The sequence below is a fragment of the Takifugu flavidus genome, chromosome 13, assembly GCF_003711565.1.
Source record: "Takifugu flavidus isolate HTHZ2018 chromosome 13, ASM371156v2, whole genome shotgun sequence".
Lineage (NCBI taxonomy): Eukaryota > Metazoa > Chordata > Actinopteri > Tetraodontiformes > Tetraodontidae > Takifugu > Takifugu flavidus.
The window spans coordinates 7,437,670-7,453,441 of record NC_079532.1 but is presented as its reverse complement, the minus strand read 5'-3'; the positions used below and the strand labels follow the sequence as shown (position 1 = coordinate 7,453,441).

Here is a 15,772-nt window from a genome sequence, read left to right as displayed (position 1 = left end):
CAGCGGCCCATTACACCTTTGGTATATATTAACTTCAACCCCTCAGTCAGCAACTATAGAGAGAAATACAAGGTGAGATATAGAAAATAAGATGCATTAAACTAAACGTATGAATTTAAAGTTGTTGTTTTTTTTACTCTTTATTATATATGAAACACTGTAAGCCCTAGTTAAGAATTTGTCCATACTTTTGAAAAATAACTTTCGACAAATAAATAATAAAAACAAATGCGACGAGTCGAGTTAATATGTTTGAATTCTCCCCCTGGACAATATTTGAAGATGCTAATTTGTTAGCATCTACACAGGTGTATATAAACTCCGTGGCCAGCAGGGGGCGAATGACCTCCACACGCGCCTGCATCTGATTGGCTAATCGGATGGGACGTGAGCCCATGCGGAAGTGACGTCACTGTCCGTCCGCAGGGCCAGCCCGTGTTTACCGGAGCTGCCCGTTAGCTACCCGTTCGCTGCATGCTGTCATCAGGAAGTTCAGGGCGACCTACACGGACCGACATCCGCAGAACCGAGTCATGGCGCCCTTGTGTCCGCGCCTGCCGTGGCTGCTGAAGCACACGGACTGTTTACACGCCAACATTTTCAGGTGCACCTCGCACGGTTTCTACCGGGGGCCGCACCTGTGGAAACGGAACCTTGGTGCTGCCGGGCCACGGCAGCCACAACATCCCCCGGCCCGGAGCTTCGCGGCATCTGCTCATGGCAGCTCCTCAGACGGCCACGACGTGACGGAGAAGCTCTGGTCTGTTTACCATAAGACCAAAAATCAGACTGAAGGTATTTAAAACAGGCGAGACGTTATTGTTGACCATAAAATCTCAGCTCCTCCATGTCTGTCCTTGGACTGTTTCATCCATGGACCCCACAGATTGTTATACAGAGGTTTTTATATTAATAAACCACATATAATGCATCAATAACAGGAAAGAAAAATCAAAAGGATGGTTTAAAGCTTAGATTTTGATTTAATTACATAGTCGTTCAGTTACTTATTGGTTAATACATTAATATTTAGAGGTTAAAAGCTCCAAATTGTCTGATTTGTGCAATCATCTGTTTATTAAAATTAAAATACTTTACCTGGAATAACAAACTGGTCATTATGACTGATGAGTTTATTATCATTTTAGAGCAGGTGCTGACTACTGCTAATAAACCAAAATCTGCTGATAAATTTTGCTGATAAAATATTAAAATGTGCATATGAAAGATTTTGTGCACGTGACAGAATTGCCTCCTCTCTTAGCTATGATCCCGGTCATGTCCAACAACTCGGTCAACCCCGACACCATCTTTGCCAACAACCAGATGAGCCTGCAGGACATCGAGATCTACGGCTTCGACTATGACTACACCCTGGCCTTCTACTCCAGTCAGCTGCACACCCTCATCTTCAACATAGCGCGAGACATCCTCGTCTCCAAGCACAGAGTAGGTTAAAAAGAGACAGTTCACTGTAGCTCAGTTATCATGGATCACCATGGAAACGGAGGCTCTGTGGATCTCACGTGTTAATGATGGGTGGAATTTGTGTAAATGTTTTAAATCATCCCAAACTGTATGGTCAGAGCCCTGTTAGTGTCCCCTAGGAACCCCAATATCTGTTCTCCTGCGTCCTAATGCTGCTGTGTTAGCGTATGTAAACATGCTTTGGCATTTGTGTGTAATCAAGGGTAGTTTTCTCTGTCAACTGGACTGGGTTTCTTCTCTTGAAGACATTTGTGTGTAAGTTGAAGACCATAAAAGCACCCTGACACGATCAGCTGCTCAGTTGTGTCAGGATTGAGAAGTCCTGCTGTCCTGTTTCGTTGTCATAGAGACCACTAAATTCCTATGTTCTGTTGTTTTTCCTGCCTTCAGTACCCCGAGGCTCTGCGAAAGTATGAATATATTCCTAATTTTGCCGTTAGAGGACTTCACTATGACGTCCAGAAGGTAAGAAGGCCCATACTCGCCTAATTTAAAGGTTGTTTTTGCCAATTTAACGCATCAGCTGTAGCTTTAGCCTAGCATGTGGATTATTGTGGTATGAATTGGGATTTGTGACAGGCTCTGCTGATGAAGATAGATGCTTTTCACTACATCCAGCTGGGAACTGTCTACAGGTCACACTGTTAATGATACACATTAAACTACAGTAGATATCATCGTTATCTTTATTTATCTGCAGAAGGTTAAAGGTTATCATGTCCCCATCCACAGGGGCCTTAATCCAGTTCCCGATGAGGAAGTGATCGCCATGTATGAAGGTTCACACGTGCCTTTAGAGATCATGAGCGACTTTTACGGCAAGGTGTTGTTCACGTCCTCCTGCACGTACGACACCAGACAGCGGATTATGACGTAGCTTCTCTGTGCTGCAGAGCTCCCACGGTCACACCATGAAGCAGTTCATGGACATTTTCTCCCTGCCTGAGATGACCCTTCTGTCCTGCGTGAACGACTTCTTCATGAAGCACAACATCGACTATGAGCCGGTGCACCTCTACAAAGACGTGAAGGTGAAGCGTGCGGAACGACAAAGACTCGATCCGCCTGCAAATACACGTTTTTCTAAGTGTGCTGAGAGATTCTCCAGACGCGCACCCTCGTAATTTTAGCTCTGAGTCTAATTTTAGCTGGACGGGACATCTGCTCTCTGGTGTCTGCTTCCTCAGAGGGAGCAGGAGGAGGAGGAGGACTCAGAGCTGCGTTCTCTCTTTGACTTCAGCTTTTCTCTTCACTCTGACACCTTGTTATTTTGATAGATTGCTGTCATTAAAAGTCCTTGCACGCACTCTCCGCTCACACAACTTTTCAAGGACACCCCCCCCCCCCCCCCCCCTTTTAGTTTTTCATCTCCCTTTGAAGCCTAATTTATTTCAAAACTTCACACCGCTGCTTTCCTGGGGTTTTGTGTCCCCCCACAATCCATATTATAAAGCACCTTTAAGTATGCCCTTTGAGGCTCCACTTCTAAGGGAGCCTGTGCTCACCCCCTCCCCTGATTGGTTGCGCTGCTGAAAATATTGAAAACTTTGTCGATACCGAGCAACTGAACTCTGGGTTTGTGCCTTTCATTAGTATTCAAAGATGTGCCTCTTTGTGCAACCGAGTCAGGCATTTATACACAGAGCAAAGAGTTAGTACTGCTGCCGAATGCTAACACACTTCCTGCTGAAACTTTCCTCTTTTTGTTTCTTCCCAGGAAGCCATCAGAGACGTTCACGTCAAGGGCATCATGTACCGAGCTGTGGAGGCAGATATCGGTAGCTCTGCCCACTTTTATCTCCCTCTGATTTAGCTAATACAGAAGCGATTAGCAGACCACGGCTGATGTGCAGACAATTCTGCGGGGTGCCTTTGTCTTCTTCACTCTTTCTCTTTCGCTTCTCTTTTCCCCCCACAGGAAAGTATATCTGCTACGGTGAGCAGAGCCACGCCGTGCTGAAGAAGCTGTCAGAGCATGGAAAGAAGATGTTCCTCATCACCAACAGCCCGTTGGACTTTGTGTGAGTTTGAGCAGACACAGCGCACGTGGCTGCTCTTGTCACCCATTAAAGGCATCACGGATGTGGCTGCTTATTTTCAGTTACTGCTGCTGTGTGGTGCAATAATGTATTTAAGATTCGTGCCAGATTTAATTTGTCTGTACCTTTAACCACTCAATCACCCAAGTGCCAAACACTTATCTGCTGACTCTGTGATCTTTTATCCCTTACAGTGACAGAGGGATGACCTACATTGTGGGGAAGGACTGGAGGGAGCTGTTTGACGTTGTGATTGTTCAGGCTGATAAACCTGGATTCTTCAATGACAGGAGGAAGTGAGTTTGTGTCGTGTAGTGCGACTCTTACGCCGCTAGGGGTCGCACTAACTACAGTTAATAGTGTTACTGGAAGCGACGTGAGCTTCAAGCAGCTTATTTTAAGATTTAATTTTTTTTCTGTTGTACCTTTGGAACTGCACCAGTTTGCATTTGTTTCAGGAAACTGTCAATATTGTAATAATTTACTGAATGTGTATGTCTTCAACAGGCCTTTCAGGAGAGTGACAGACAAAGGCGCTTTGCTTTGGGATAGGATTCACAGGTTGGAAAAGGGAAAGATTTACCAACAGGTAGCAGGAGTCGATAAAGACACTTCATCAGAGGGCTGAAATTGTACACGGTTGTTTAACTTTTATTGTGCGTATTTGTTCACTGTAGGGAAACCTTTATGAGTTCCTGAGACTCACCGGCTGGAGAGGATCCAAAGTGCTTTACTTTGGCGATCACATCTACAGCGACTTGGCAGTAAGCACCTTCTTTCATGATATAAATGCACAAACAACTGTTGTATAAAGGAGTATCAGATGGGTAATGAGGAATGCTTTATTTCAACAACTATTTTAACTCAACTCTGTATATTATTGCTGTATATAAGCACTAAGTGAGTTATTGTGTGGATACAATAGCACTGGGCCAGAGTCACAGCTCTACATTTATTAGTGTCTGTGTCCCCTGACTGTGATGGAGGCGTCATGAGCCGAAGCAGAGATGTTTCAGGAGAGTGAAGATGTCTTAATCAGAAGTCTTTATGATAGCGCGACGCCTCAAGAGTAATCAAAGATGAGCTGAATGTCATCCAGTCTGCCCAGTGGAGCCTGGTCACGTGGACCCAGCATCCAAGACCTTAAATGGTCTCGTCTAAGTAGAAGCACGTTCAAAGATCCACCATTGGATGCTCTGAGATATTCCCACCCACCAACACATTTCACCTCCTTCACATCGCCAGCATGATAAAATAGATTCATCACGGAAAAGAAAAAAATCTCTGCAGATTTTCCACGTTTGATTCACACCATAGAGATTCATCCCTGACATGTGTATCCTGTCACGCTGCATCTGGGATGCATTCACTGACTCGCCTTAAATATGGGAAGATTTCCTCACACCACCCACAGCTCCGGTCTCCTATCCTATTATACCTGTAGCCTAGCAACATGCAACAGCTGCCCTTCACCCACAGCGAATAAAAGGTGCTTTTAATTAGGGTGCATGTGAGGACAAAGATCCAACAGCCCAAGGAGACCGACTCTCACCATGTCCTGATTATTTCTGGTGATGGGACGTTGCACGATGGTGTCGGCCGCTCATGACATCATCGCTGTAAGACGACAGACCGGAGAGCATCTCTGAATAGCCGAGAGGCTGGAGTGGAGGGAGCCATGTTTTGTTTTGTTGGCTGTTTTATTGCAGAATCGAGATGAGGAAAATGTATAAATGTCCTCACTGTCCTGGAACCATTTTGGCCCAACTACACGGTTAATGTTTGGGGTTTTTGGGCTGTGTGTAAGCATTGGCACACCTTTTTTTGTGCGTTTCATGTGTTTTTGGGGGGGGGTTATAACAATATTCCCGCTGCAGATTCATTTTTGGTTGTATTGCAGTACATTTGGAATAAAGATTGGTTCTGGTCTTTGTCCTGCAGGATCTGACTCTGAAGCATGGCTGGAGGACAGGTGCCATCATCCCTGAGCTGAGGAAGGAGATAAAGATCATGAACACAGAGCAGTGCATCCACATGGTGGCCTGGTCCCAGGCACTGACTGGGCTTATCGAGCAGATGCAGGTTAGAGGGGAAAAACGTAAAAATGTTTGGGTTTTTTTTTTTGCCTCCGTTCTGAACAGTTTGGTTCTCAACCGGTCGGAACTTTCACACCAACAGGTTCACCGTGATCCCGAATCTCAAGCTGTCGTCAAGGAGTGGACCAGAGAGAGGGAAACCATGAGGTAATGGAGAGGGCTGCTTAGACAATCTGTTCTGGTTGTTTAGCAGAACCAGTATTGATGTATCAGTGTGTCCTCCTGGCAGGACGGAGACCAAGGATGTCTTCAACAGGCAGTTCGGGAGTCTTTTCAGGACCCACCACAACCCCACTTACTTCTCCCGTCGCCTTTCGCGCTTTGCTGACATCTACATGGCCTCCATCAGCTGCATGCTCAACTACGACCTCCAGCACACCTTCTTCCCTCGCCGGACCCCCCTGCAGCACGAGTCCCCCTTCACAGACCACAGTCCTGCCGGCACCGGTGCTGACCCGCAGCTCCATGTGACCAATAATGTGAAGAAGGAAGACTAGAAGTGTCATTTTCCAACGCACTTCAGAATGTGCACAGCTGAAAACAATCATGTAAACTGTTGATTTTTATTAAGCTAATTGGTCAAATTGCTTTATCTCAAAAAGAGCAAATGTTAACCTGTAATGTATTTTATAAACTCGTAACTTTTCCTTTAAAGCAATGTATTTTCATCGGGGAGATGTGGATCTCTCAATGTAATGTTCATTTTAATGTTTGCGTGTACGGGAGCGCGCGTGTGTTTTAAGAATGGATGGCGTGAAATGAGGAAGTGTTGTGCAGTTACCAGGTCGTTCGATAGGGGGCACTCACACCACGCGTTCTGCAGCTGTGTGGACTGTGTGTGTGAGAGAGAGTGTGTGTTCATCTTATCTGTAAAAACGGCACAAAAGGATGTCAATGATGCGGTAACACGCGGATGTATCGTTTGCATTGCAGACTTTGTTGCCTTAATTGTTCTGTTTGCGTTTAATTAAGATTTCAAATGCTGCCAAAAACCCTGATAGTTATTTTAATGTTGGAATGTACATTGTGCTATAGGCCTAAATGAAGTGTTTACGTTTAAAGAACTTTGTATATTTTTCCAAAGGGCGCACACTTTGTCTCATTATTGCAGAGAGGAAGGAGGGGAAGGGATCATTTCTATATTTAGCGCGGGTGTTGCTATTTGATCTGCGAAAGCAGCAGAGCGTTTGACGTTTTTATTCTCTGGAAATGATTTCACACATTCTGGAATGAGAACTGTGAGAAGAACACATTGGATACTTAAGCTTGAATCCCCGTGATTGTGTGTGGGGGGAGAAAGGCACCTCATAAACACCAGTGCGCTTCTTTGTGCTAAAACCTGTGAATGTTTGATGTATTTCCGTTCACTATTTATTAAAAAAGGAACTGGTTGTTTGGATGCTGCTAAGAGTTTGCCTGATTGCGTAAATGTGGGTCGAATTTCAATGGAAAATAAAAAAAATAAACAACCAAAGGAAGTTTTTAATTACTTGAAATTTAATTTCAAGGACTAATTCATCTCATCCTTCTTTGTCTCAACTTTCCAATCACCGGCAGCCGGTTTATCTGGTTTAATCCCACCAAATCGCTTTATGGATCAATTTCATATTACTTTCAAGGCTTCTTCTTTGAGGCAGGTGCGCAATCTAGAAAATAGGAGCAGCCTCGTGGTTTAATGCAGATCAGAAATGATAAGATCGCCGACTCCGCCGTGTCCTGAGCTGATCCACTCTCTGCCTCACCGAAGCATCGTGGACATCATGGACAGCAACAGCACGCCCTGGAGCTCTCCCCCTGCACCCCTGCAGGCCGAGGCCGTGACCGTGGCCCCCACCATCTTCCCCCGGGTGGGCTACAGCATCCTGTCTTTCCTCATGTTCATCAACACGGTGTTGTCGGTCTTTAACAACAGTCTGGCCATCGCCGTGATGCTGAAGAACCCGTCTCTCCTGCAGCCCATCAACATTTTCATCCTCAGCCTCGCCGTGTCCGACCTCATGATCGGCCTGTGCGGCTCCCTGGTCGTCACCATCACCAACTATCACGGATCTTTCTTTATCGGACACACCGCCTGTGTGTTCCAGGGATTTGCTGTGAATTATTTTGGTGAGTGCCGAGCGCTTATTATGCCCGCGCCGAGTTTAACTTCTTGTTTCACACCGAAGAATCTTGGTTTTCAGTTTGGAAAAAAATAAATAAAATCCTTTCATGGGAAGAGAAAAGGCTTTGCTTTCACTGGAGGATGTATAAAATCGAGCAAGGCGCTTTTTCTTTAGATGCGAAATGTCAAAAGTTTCTTTGGTTGTCCACAAAAGTTCCCCTTGAGCTGAGTCCGTTTCCCTGCACCGCTGCTCCTCAGGTCTGGTGTCTCTGTGCACGCTGACCCTACTGGCCTACGAGCGCTACAACGTGGTCTGTAAGCCCAGAGCTGGTATGAAGCTGACCATGCGGAGGAGCATCATCGGGCTGCTCTTCGTCTGGACGTTCTGCTTGTTCTGGGCCGTGACTCCGCTGCTCGGCTGGAGTTCCTACGGCCCCGAGGGAGTCCAGACCTCCTGCTCCCTGGCTTGGGAGGAGAGATCATGGAACAACTACAGCTATCTCATCCTCTACACGCTCCTTTGCTTCATTTTCCCTGTCGGGGTCATCATCTACTGCTACTGCAAAGTGCTCACGTCCATGAATAAGGTGGGCACAGTCACCCCCCCCCCCCCCCACGCTCTGAACAACAGAAGGTACGCTCTCCTAAAATGTCTCGCGTTTGTTTTCTGCTCATAGCTGAACAAGAGTGTGGAGCTCCAGGGTGGGCTCTCCTGCCGGAAGGAGAACGAGCACGCCATCAACATGGTCTTGGCCATGATAATCGCCTTCTTTGTCTGCTGGCTGCCCTACACAGCGCTGTCAGTGGTGGTTGTCGTGGATCCAGAGCTTCACATCCCCCCGCTGGTCGCCACCATGCCCATGTACTTTGCCAAGACCAGTCCCGTCTACAACCCCATCATCTACTTCCTTTCCAACAAGCAGGTGAGCTACTCTGCAGCGCAGCAGACGCACGGGCGGCGGCGCGACGGCGGCGGGTGCTAACGTGAATTTGGTCCTTGTGTGCAGTTCCGCGACGCCACCCTGGAGGTGCTGTCGTGCGGCCGCTACATCCCCCACGCCTCCTCCCGCGTCAGCATCAACATGCGCTCCTTAAACCGGAGGAGCGTCAACACGCACAGCAAGGTGTCGCCCCTGTGACTCCACAAGCTGCTGTGGTTGTTGTTTGCTGTGAACCTGTGAAGCACTTATTCTCCTCCTTTAATGTGATTATAATGTCAGAGATCAGTAGCGTCGCCTCGGTTACCGACTAGTTTGGCATCTTTTGAACAGCAGTTTTGTCTGATTCGTTTTTGAGCCGTCGGAGAAACTCCAGAGCGTGGTTTCATTTATGTGATCTGCATTAAATTGTTCCCATTTTCATATTCCTGTGCAGGTGTGTAACTTTGGCAAATGTTTTCTGTTTTTAAATAGGACTAGGACGAGTGAAATGCAAGCGGACCGCCGCCAGATACTGTGAGGAATTGAAACATTTAGCTTAAATAAAATACACCAGAAATGGTTTTGTGTAGTCAGCGTGCCAGTGTGGCGCTCCTGTTCTGGTTGTTCATCATGAAACCTGAGTCTGATGCTAGATTTGGAAACTGAAAAGCCTTTTGGATCTGTACCTCACACCAGCAGAACTTTGCTGTACAAAGCTTTACCATAATCAGGACCCAGGAGCACCCCTGTGAATAGGGTTTACACATCCCAGTTATACGCGGGGAAATTACCGACACAACACGTGCGTACTCCCAGCTAACGGCCTCCTCATTCCAGACATTTAAAATTAAGATCTGTGCAGTGACCGAAAAGAAAAAAAATGAGATGTGTCTAAAAATCCCCAAAAACTAGATGTAATCTTTTGACCTGATATTTAAAAAGACAGACAAAAAGGAAGTAAATATCAAGCCTGGGGCCTGAGTGAGAGGCTGACTGAAAATGTTGGCTCAGTGGGATTAAAGCTATGAAAAGGATAGAACAAATAACCCTGCGGAACATCCGTCCACTCACTTTCCATTAACCACTGCTTATTTGTAAACAGGGTCATGGGGGGGGGGGGGGTGTTGGAGTCGATCCAAGCAATCAGCGGGTGAGAGGCAGGAATCCACCCTGGACAGGTCATCCATCATGGTGCACACACACACACACACACACACACCACTTGCTCACACACTCACAGCTGGAGGCAATTTAGAGTCCAGTCAAGCTAATGGGCAGGTTTCCTGGACTGTGGGGGGGGGGGGGGGTAAAACTGGAGCACCTGGTTAAAAGTCAATTCCATCAATGCAAAGAGGATTGCGCAATTCTGGGTTTTGCTGGAAAACAGGATCATTTTCCTGAAAGTGCTGGGAAGATTTGAGCTTATTCAAGAAATGCCCACAACACAGTGGCATGATTCACAGCAGCAGGGTGCCAGAGTAACAGTCCAGGCGGTAAACTGGTCCGTCTGCTGTCCCGGGCTGTCACCCAGCCAAAATGTAAAACAGCAAGAAATGAAAGTGACAAGTGGCTAAAAAATCCAACAAGGAGCAAAAGTGGGAAGTAAAAGTCTCCACTTGGAGAATTACAGCAGTTTCCCCTTTGGCATTGTGGTGGAAGTGATGCAACAGAGGGGCAAACGTGACCCCGGCTCACCTCGTGGTGCCGGGTGTTGCCGGCCTCAGACTCCGGGGAGGCTTCTCAGCGTCTGGAATTCCTCTGCTTATCGTTTTCAAGGTGCGTTTGGGTGTTTTTGTGTCGGCGTGCTGTCGTGTTTCTCCGTCTTGTTTTATCTCCCGACAGATCCGAGGGGGATTAGACGGTTCAGAGAAGATGACATAATCACGGCGCTTCCCAGCAGATTCAAACGCAGGACATGGCGTCCGCCGCGGCCCCCGTCTGAGCCCACGCTGAGCCGGCAAAAAGGGAGCTAAACACGCCCGCTGAATAAAGAAAGTTAGAAGCGTATTTTGGTTCAGTTGGTTTGTTTCAGTTTATTTATTTTTTCGGTGTGTGCTCGCAATATTTCCAGATTAACCTCCAGTAAACGTTATTGCTATTGATTTTAGATTGCTGGGAATGTGTGTGTGTGGTATTAGCGCTCCTTTATTTTGGTCCCTCCCTCCCCCACGAATGTCAAGAGGATTTCAAACCGCATTTGATCAATAAAATATGAAGCGCGTTCATTTCGCAGAGACGTATTGGGCTGATCTAATCCCAGATTTGGTGTCGTCCGTTTCAAGCAAAGACTATTTCACACTTTATCTCCTAACAGGATTACATGGTGTCGCGCTCTAATCCAGCACATGACTCCCTTCATGTCCCGAGCCAGTTTGCAAACTTGCAACGCTCCCGCTCGGTGTCTTTCCTGCACACTGACACCGGCACCCTCTGAGGGGCTGCGATACACCCGGCCTCCCTCCTGCCGGGATCCCAGCCGGTGGTTGTGGGATGTATATCAGGTGTCAACAACAGTCATATAACCACGTTTCAATTAGCAAACTTCTCCTTCCAATTGTCTTTGCCGTGAATCCACAGCACAGCTCTTAATGAATGTGAGCCGGGAGGGCTCCCATGTGGCCTGCTGCTGGGGAGTGATAATGAAAAGGGCGGAAACATAATCTGCCCAGGCTGCAGGTTCGCTCAATATTATCGCTCAGATTGCGGCGAGCCACAGAAACGGGCGTGCGGCCGCATATTTGATCCAAAACAGAGAATGAGGACGGAAATCCTGACTCGCTGACTCTCCGAATCTGGAGATGACACCCTCGCACGCGCACGGATGGCGCCCTGGGAACGCCACCTTTTGGGAGGAATACAGCGACCTTGCTTTTGTGGTGGCCAACAGCGTGATCCTGTTGTCCGTCTTCTCTGTGGGGATTGCAGCGAACGCCTTCGTCATACTGGCGGTGTGCCGCCAAAAGTCCCTGCAAACGTCTATCAATGCCCTTGTGGTGAACCTTGCGGTTATAGACGTCCTGAGGTGTTTAATCGACTGCCCGGTTCTCCTGACCATTGTGATAACGGCGTATCAGAGGGGGCGCGCCGACCCGCTCGTCTGTGACGCACAAGTGGCCTCTTTCTCCTTTAGCTGCTGCATCCAGCTGCTGACGCTGGCCTGCATAAGCGCTGAGAGGCACCAGGCCATCGCACAGCCCTTCAAGACCACCCAGAGGCGAAGGCGGATTATGGTCCTGGTTCCTGTCACGTGGGTCTTGGCTATCGCGGTGGCTGGTTTTTGCCAGGTCTTTGTGAAGGACTCGCCGGTGTACATGAGATGCGCGGGGCAGAGAGGACGGGAATCTTACGACACCTTCGGACTTTACATATTGTTCCCGCTTTGGGCGGCTTGTTTTGCCGTCATCCTCGGATTCTACGCGACCATATTTCTCCTGGTTAGGTCACATAACCGCAAAATATTCGACAAAGGCGTTCTCCATTCAAAAACGGACAAAGGAGACAGCAGTCGGGGAAACGGGGAGGCTGTGAACGGATGTGACAAATCAGAACAAAAGCAAACCTTGAGGGGGAGTGTCGGGCAGGTGGAGGCTGAGACGCCTGCTCAAACGGACTCAGCTGGGAAAGGTTATCCAGCTACGCTGGCGACCGCCGCCGAGGCGCCACGGTGCGTCCCCGATGGGTCAGACGGCAAAAAGCATCTCAAAACAACGCTTGAGATGACGGACTTGGAAGGAGAAGGGCCTCCTTCAACACGGGTGTCGACGCAGAGCGAGGAGAAAACTTTTAAACCGGAGAAATTAACGTCTCCCGCCAAGAAAGTTGAGGCACCACGAACAAAGGAGGACGCTGCTGCTGGTCACAAGAGCTCAAGCACAAATCCACAGAAGGTGTCGAGCATTTCTGACACAGAGACGGCGTCCAAGGAGCGAGTGCAAATCGACAAAACACCCTCTGAAATGAAAGAAAGGAGCCCGCAGGGTCCATCATCCGCACACTTACCAAACCCTGAACCCAATTTACTGATGCAACAAGAAGGAACAAAGCAGAGCAGCTCAGGAGAGCCTTCGCCTGCTGCCCCCGAAGAGCCTCCGCTGCCCCCGGTCTCAACAAACGTCCCGGAAACAGAAGCCCAGAAACAAAAAGCGGACGTGGAAGGTCCTGTTTGCATGATGCCTTCGAAAGAAAGGAGGGAGAGAGCTAGCAAAAACAAGGAGAGTAAACTGGCGAAGCGCGCGGGCTACATCATCATAACCTTCCTCGTGTTCTGGCTGCCGCTGATCGCCACCATTCTGGTGAATTTCCTTAGCCAGGAGAGCCAGAACCTCCAGGTGAGTAGCTGCTGGGCCGAGGGGGGGAAGTTCCTCGAGCATTTTGATGCGGTAAAGTTCTAAACCGGTCTCAACTTCAGTGCCGAAGCCTCTGCTGTGCAGCTTTTTTGCGCAACCCTTTATTTATTGCTTCTGACAATGTTTGCTGACCCCATTTCCCGTCATCTTCCAGAACACGACGGTTCAGGACGTGGAGATTCTGTCGGTCTCCGTCGCCTGCATCACATCCCTGAGCGACCCAATAATCTACGCGGCAGTGAACCCCCAGTTCCGGACGGAGTTTTCTAGGCTTAAAAACAGGGCCGGCTCCATATTTAAGAGGAAATAAGGTTTCAGGTTGTTTGAGTTGGACCAGCCCATATTTAATTTTCCCTCTGTAACTGAATAATAGCATTTGCCTTGCCACTGTCCAAATATGAACTGTATTAAACCGGACGTCAAAGTGTGTTTTATTGGGACAGAGGCCATTATTTCATACGCCGCTGTGTGGTTGTATTAGATTTAATGCCGACTGACGTCTCAGCAGCTGCTCTGCAACACAATCAGCGCAGCAGGGGGACGCTGCTGAGGTTTCTATTTAACTAACTCGGAGGCTTGCTCGTCCGTCTCCGGAGACTCGGCACTCAGAAACCACCACTGTGCCCGTCAGGTCCTCACACGTCCTCCAGCAGCACCTAATTATCATATCTTCCTATTATTCTATGGGTGCGCAGGAAAAACAGGACGTAATCGAGTTTTGTTTTTTCAAAAGGAAAATGAAAAGAAAGACATGGGTCATTTAGCAGATGTTAGAGCGGAGCTACAGGATTTATTCCATCCACTGCACCAGATGCACAATGCAATTATTTGTCCCTTTGCCTAACCTTTAAAATGTTCTCCACGACAATATTTGTGCTGCAAAATGTACACCATAAACACACCAGCCTCACTGTGTCACCAACCAGCGGCCCAAAGGGTCACAAACGTCCAACGAGAAGCAGAGACATACTTTTAATAAAACAGAAGTTCTGCAATGACAGCATGCAAACCCTTAATTCAACAGACAGAAATAGTAGGCCGACGACTGTCAACTAACTCTAGAAATGAGAGGAATCGACTTCAAATGCAGGTCATAAAGATATTTACAATATGAAAAATGTACAAAATGGCCCTTTACACAGTGAAATCTACCAAGTCTCGCTTATTAATATAATTTAAGAACTCTGGAATAGTTTATCTACATCCCATTTTTCCAGCTCAGTTATATGTGATTACCGTAGGGTCAGTATTAGTTAAGTGAACATCCATTCATAATTCTACCCTCCTGTGGCCTAACTAATAATTACCCTGTATAGATTTCAATATCAAATGTCCATTAATGACACTGACGTTCACAATGATCCGTCGGGAACTCAAACACATAAGCTAACATGAATTTGGTCATTTCCACTTTTCACTTGCACGTTGCACAAACATGTCGGGAATGTGTTATATACTTTAATCGTCAAGCAATGGCGCCGATGCGTTTATTTGCCAGTCCATGAATATTCATTCCAGCAGCTGTGTGTTTCTCTGAATTTACAACAGTGAAGGGGGACTAGAAGAAACTAGATAAGGGGGGGTTGAAAACAAGCGAGGTTGAGCGGGGTGGAGGTCTCTAAGGTGTAAGAAGACTGATTTCATATTCACAAAGATGGGTTCATGAACATGTGTGCTTTATCTTTAGAGGCCACCCACGTGTCCCATCCGCCTTTCCTCCTTTGATTCAGAAGACGACAAAGACAACTACGATACATATTCAAAAATAAACTTTTTTTCCCCCCTCAGTGTTTTTAGGCAACAGCGTTAACCACACAGCCCCCCCCCCCCCACCCCCAACAGTCTCTTGCTCTGCTGTGCTTAATGGAGCAGGATCTGCTGGTTTGCATCTACTTCCAAGGCGGGTGTCCATTCATCATCATAACACCATGCAGTTTGACATCAGATGAAACCACTACTTAAACCCCCCCCCCCCGATGTCCTCTGGTCTGAGAATCCCTCTGGAGTATGGCAGGTTGATGCTCAGTGGTCCCTCTCCTCAGCATCAGGTGCTTGGTGAGACCAGTAAACCCTTCGGACTGGCGCCACATCTACAAGGCAGATACTCGGACAATGTTGCTCTGAGAGTACGCGGCGGCGGAGGAGGAGCCGTGCCCGTCTGATGAGGTCACCACGGGGGCAGATAGGCTGACCATGGAGGGAGTGATGTAAGCTTCGTCACATTTCAAGGGCACGGTCTCATCGAGTTTGGCATTCAGGCTCGAGCGGCTGTGAAAGAAACCCAAGATGAGAGGACGTGAAAGGTTCGAGCTGGAGGAGGAGGCATCTTTTTACACAACAGGTGATGTCATAAAAAAGTTCTGGCCAGTCGTGAGTTTGCAAATACAAACAGATAAACCTTCTTCTTATTTCACCAAAGGTAACATCACCTCATTAAAATAATGGCATTAACTCTTGACTCATGCACCCCCCCCCCCCCCCCCCCCTGCCTGCTGCAGCCATCCCATCCATTCAAGGTGGGACCGTGTTCGTAAAGCAACACGGCCTTAAATCGGGCGACAAACAACCTCCATTTTGGTGTCATTGGGACCTTCTTCCAGTCTCCAACTGATGCCCTTTAGAGACGTCACCAGTGTCTTTGTGATGTCGCTTCCTCTCTCGTGCTCAGTTTGTCTGTTCTGGATGATTTAACTGAGCTCTAGGCGACATTAAGTGGCGTTTTTTTTAAACAAATATATCCCTTCCCTGACTTTTTCTTTTCAGTAACCTTTTCTCAGAGTCG

General features: G+C 47.6%; 4 protein-coding genes across 6 annotated transcripts in view; 3 read left to right on the top strand and 1 right to left on the bottom strand.

The window, feature by feature from the left end:
* Positions 1 to 403: 403 nt before the first annotated feature.
* On the top strand, positions 404 to 7,097 carry nt5dc3 (5'-nucleotidase domain containing 3). Its single transcript, XM_057052787.1, has 14 exons — positions 404 to 795; positions 1,265 to 1,449; positions 1,879 to 1,953; positions 2,068 to 2,123; positions 2,221 to 2,311; positions 2,382 to 2,519; positions 3,206 to 3,266; positions 3,407 to 3,509; positions 3,722 to 3,823; positions 4,035 to 4,116; positions 4,205 to 4,291; positions 5,469 to 5,609; positions 5,706 to 5,770; positions 5,853 to 7,097. Exons 1-14 carry the CDS (start codon positions 534 to 536, stop codon positions 6,118 to 6,120), a joined length of 1,716 nt encoding a protein of 571 aa, XP_056908767.1. The 5' UTR covers positions 404 to 533; the 3' UTR covers positions 6,121 to 7,097.
* Positions 7,098 to 7,285: 188 nt separating this feature from the next.
* Positions 7,286 to 9,233, top strand: LOC130536675 (vertebrate ancient opsin-like). 2 transcript variants are annotated; one of them, XM_057052793.1, is made up of 5 exons: positions 7,286 to 7,729; positions 7,983 to 8,311; positions 8,402 to 8,647; positions 8,732 to 8,848; positions 9,137 to 9,233. In XM_057052793.1, exons 1-5 carry the CDS (start codon positions 7,312 to 7,314, stop codon positions 9,140 to 9,142), a joined length of 1,116 nt encoding a protein of 371 aa, XP_056908773.1. In that variant the 5' UTR covers positions 7,286 to 7,311; the 3' UTR covers positions 9,143 to 9,233. The 2 variants fall into 2 exon arrangements, with proteins under 2 accessions (XP_056908773.1, XP_056908772.1); XM_057052792.1 differs by lacking the exon at positions 9,137 to 9,233 and having other exon boundaries at positions 8,732 to 9,087.
* Positions 9,234 to 9,307: 74 nt separating this feature from the next.
* Positions 9,308 to 13,419, top strand: LOC130536672 (dopamine D2-like receptor). The gene is made up of 2 exons (XM_057052788.1): positions 9,308 to 12,972; positions 13,145 to 13,419. The coding sequence occupies exons 1-2, from the start codon at positions 11,443 to 11,445 to the stop codon at positions 13,298 to 13,300; spliced, it is 1,686 nt and encodes a 561-aa protein (XP_056908768.1). The 5' UTR covers positions 9,308 to 11,442; the 3' UTR covers positions 13,301 to 13,419.
* A 341-nt stretch (positions 13,420 to 13,760) lies between these two features.
* Positions 13,761 to 15,772, bottom strand: part of LOC130536670 (potassium voltage-gated channel subfamily D member 2-like) — a 30,384-nt gene continuing 28,372 nt past the window's right edge. For both annotated transcript variants that reach the window (XM_057052785.1, XM_057052786.1), the window contains one exon: positions 13,761 to 15,258. In XM_057052785.1, coding sequence (XP_056908765.1) covers positions 15,081 to 15,258 — 178 coding nt within the window. In that variant the 3' untranslated portion in view covers positions 13,761 to 15,080. The remainder of the gene's footprint in view (positions 15,259 to 15,772) is intronic.